The following is a 2,641-nucleotide window of genomic DNA, read 5'->3' on the forward strand; positions in this document are numbered from 1 at the left end:
GGGGGGGGGGGCAGGGACCGCGGGGGGGGGGACCGCGGGGGACATCTCAGCCTCTGCCCAGCCCCAAGGGCCGCCATCCTCACATCGAGCCGGCTTTACCTGGCAGTTCATGTTATCCTCGGCCTCGATCAGTTTTCCCCGGTAAACCTCGCCGGTGTTGGTCTCACATGTCACCACATGGCCCTCAGCCTCGTGGAGCACTTTAATCGGGACTCCGATCGACATCGTTCCAACTCTCTCAGCGCGCCTTTCAGACTCAGCTCGTTAACAGTCCTCCACTATCCCAGCAACCACCGCGTTCAGGGTCTTCCCCTGTCCCAGCAAACACCGCGCAGCTAGGTCCTCCTCGGTCCCAGAATACCACTAACCGGAAGCCCTCTGGCCCTCCGTCATGTGTGTGACAGAAACCACCTTCCCCGACGCCTTTCTCCTTCAGGCGGGTTCCGGGAAACGCCTCCTCCTGCTACAGGGGACGGCCAGAAGCTGCTGAGAGAATAAACAGCCGCTCCCTCCGCCAGGCCCAGCCTGCGGAGCTTGTCTCAGTGTCGAAGGGAGAGGGAGTAGCTGACAGGTCTGGGGGGGGGGGGTTACCGAGTGGAACCTCCCCCCAGGGGAGTGGTCACCATGAAGCCCAGTGAGACGGAGATGCTGAGGGGTAGGTGTGGGTTTGGGGTGAGGGGGGTAATGAAGGCGACGCCGCACTCACTCACTCACTCTCTCTGTCTCTCTCGCCTCAGGTGAGCTGGTTCAGTTGAATGTTCCTATCATTCAGCAATCCTTTCACTGGGACTGTGGACTCGCCTGCTCCAGGATGGTCCTGCAGTAAGTGGCACTCTTTCCCCCCCCCCCCTCTGTGTAGCACCTCCTCACCCCTCTCCCGCTATAGGTCTTGTTTATTACATTATTCTCTCTCCTCCTCCTGTGTAAAGATATCTCCATCCTGTGAGTGACGAGGAATTCCAGACAGCCTGTTGGAGATTACAGCTCAGTGAAAGTGTCTGGACAATAGATCTGGCTTACCTGATGCAGCAATTTGGTGTTATGCACAGATTCTGCACACAGACACTGGGAGTTGACAAGGGCTATCGATACCAGGTGAGCTGTTCACTGTTCCTCACATGCACTGAACATAATGGCAGGATCAAAATTTCGATTGATTTGTTGAACAGGGTCTTGTATCACAGGATTCACAAGAAACAGAAGGTGCTCATTGTTTCTGCAGTCATTTCCTAGTGCCAATCCCCCACTTTTTGCCCATATACTTGCACACATTTTGTATTCAAATAATCATCCAAAGCCCTCTTGAATGCCGCAATTCGACATGCATCATCACATTTCCAGGCATAATTTTTACTTTTCACATCTTTTCACTCCCCAGTTGCCTGGATGAGTGACTTAAGAAGGTAGAAACAATGACTGCAGATGCTGGACACAAGATTCTGGATTAGTGGTGCTGGAAGAACACAGCAGTTCAAGCAGCATCCAAGGAGCAGCAAAATCAACGTTTCGGGCAAAAGCCCTTCATCAGCAATACAAGCAGAGAGCCTGAAGGGTGGAGAGATAACTGAGAGGAGGGTGGGGGTGTGGAGAAAGTAGCATAGAGTACAATAGGTAAGGCCCAGGACCTCCATGTCCTCGGCAGAATGGGAGGGGGAGTTGAAATGTTGGGCCATGGGGCAGTGTGGTTGGTTGGTGCGGGTGTCCCGGAGGTGTTTTTTTTTTAGATTAGATTACATTACAGTGTGGAAACAGGCCCTTCGGCCCAACAAGTCCACACCGACCCGCCGAAGCGCAACCCACCCAAACCCCTACATTTACCCCTTACCTAACACTAGGGCAATTTAGCATGGCCAATTCACCTGACCTGCACATCTTTGGACTGTGGGAGGAAACCGGAGCACCCGGAGGAAACCCACGCAGACACGGGGAGAACATAAAGCGCTTTGCTAGGAGGCGTCTAGTCTCCCCAATGTAGAGGAAACCGCATCGGGAGCAACGGATACAATAAATGATATTGGTGGATGTGCAGGTACAACTTTGATGGATGTGGAAGGCTCCTTTAAGCTTGACACCATTCAGGGCAAAGCAACTCACTTGATTGGCACACACTCCTTCCACCATCACTCAGCTGCTATCTACAATAATGTACTATCTACAACATACGTTGCAAAATTCACCAAAGATCCTTACACTTTCCAACCCACAAACACTTCCATCTAGAAGGGCAAAGGCATGGGAACACTATCCACTGCAAATTCCCCTGCAAGCCATTCACCATCCAGACTGGGAAATGTATCGCCATTCCTGCATTGTCACTGGGTCACAATTTGGGAAGTTCCTCCCTAAGGGTATTGTGGGTCAACCTACAGCATGTGGACTGCCTTCTCAAGGGCAACTAGGAACAGACAATAAAATGCTAATCCAATGAGGGACATCCACAACTGAATTTAAGAAAAGTCTTTACCCATGGGTGGCCCGTCACTCTGGTTAGCAGTGCTGCCCCACAACGCCTGGGACCCAGGTTCGATTCCAACCTCGGGCGACTGTCTGTGTAGAGTTTGCACAGTCTCCCCGTGTCTGTGTGGGTTTCCTTTGGGTGCTTCGGTTACCTCCCACAATCCAAAGATGTGCAAGTTAGGTG

The 2,641-nt window shown here is 52.3% G+C and overlaps 1 protein-coding gene across 2 annotated transcripts; it reads left to right on the forward strand.

The window, feature by feature from the left end:
- The first annotated feature begins 239 nt into the window (after nt 1-239).
- LOC122545787 (protein GUCD1-like) lies at nt 240-1,444 on the forward strand. Of its 2 annotated transcripts, XM_043684701.1 has the most exons (4): nt 240-655; nt 738-822; nt 930-1,095; nt 1,379-1,431. In XM_043684701.1, exons 1-4 carry the CDS (start codon nt 625-627, stop codon nt 1,388-1,390), a joined length of 294 nt encoding a protein of 97 aa, XP_043540636.1. In that variant the 5' UTR covers nt 240-624; the 3' UTR covers nt 1,391-1,431. The 2 variants fall into 2 exon arrangements, with proteins under 2 accessions (XP_043540636.1, XP_043540635.1); XM_043684700.1 differs by having other exon boundaries at nt 930-1,444.
- The last annotated feature ends 1,197 nt before the right edge of the window (nt 1,445-2,641 follow it).

This window comes from Chiloscyllium plagiosum, unplaced genomic scaffold (assembly GCF_004010195.1).
Source record: "Chiloscyllium plagiosum isolate BGI_BamShark_2017 unplaced genomic scaffold, ASM401019v2 scaf_92705, whole genome shotgun sequence".
Lineage (NCBI taxonomy): Eukaryota > Metazoa > Chordata > Chondrichthyes > Orectolobiformes > Hemiscylliidae > Chiloscyllium > Chiloscyllium plagiosum.

Bases quoted from the DNA above. Each gene is read 5' to 3' on its own strand.
- LOC122545787 (XM_043684700.1), top strand. From the start codon at position 625: ATGAAGCCCAGTGAGACGGAGATGCTGAGGG. The intron at 656-737 runs GTAGGTGTGGGT...CTCTCGCCTCAG, and splicing joins TGAGACGGAGATGCTGAGGG to GTGAGCTGGTTCAGTTGAAT. The intron at 823-929 runs GTAAGTGGCACT...TCCTGTGTAAAG, and splicing joins TGCTCCAGGATGGTCCTGCA to ATATCTCCATCCTGTGAGTG.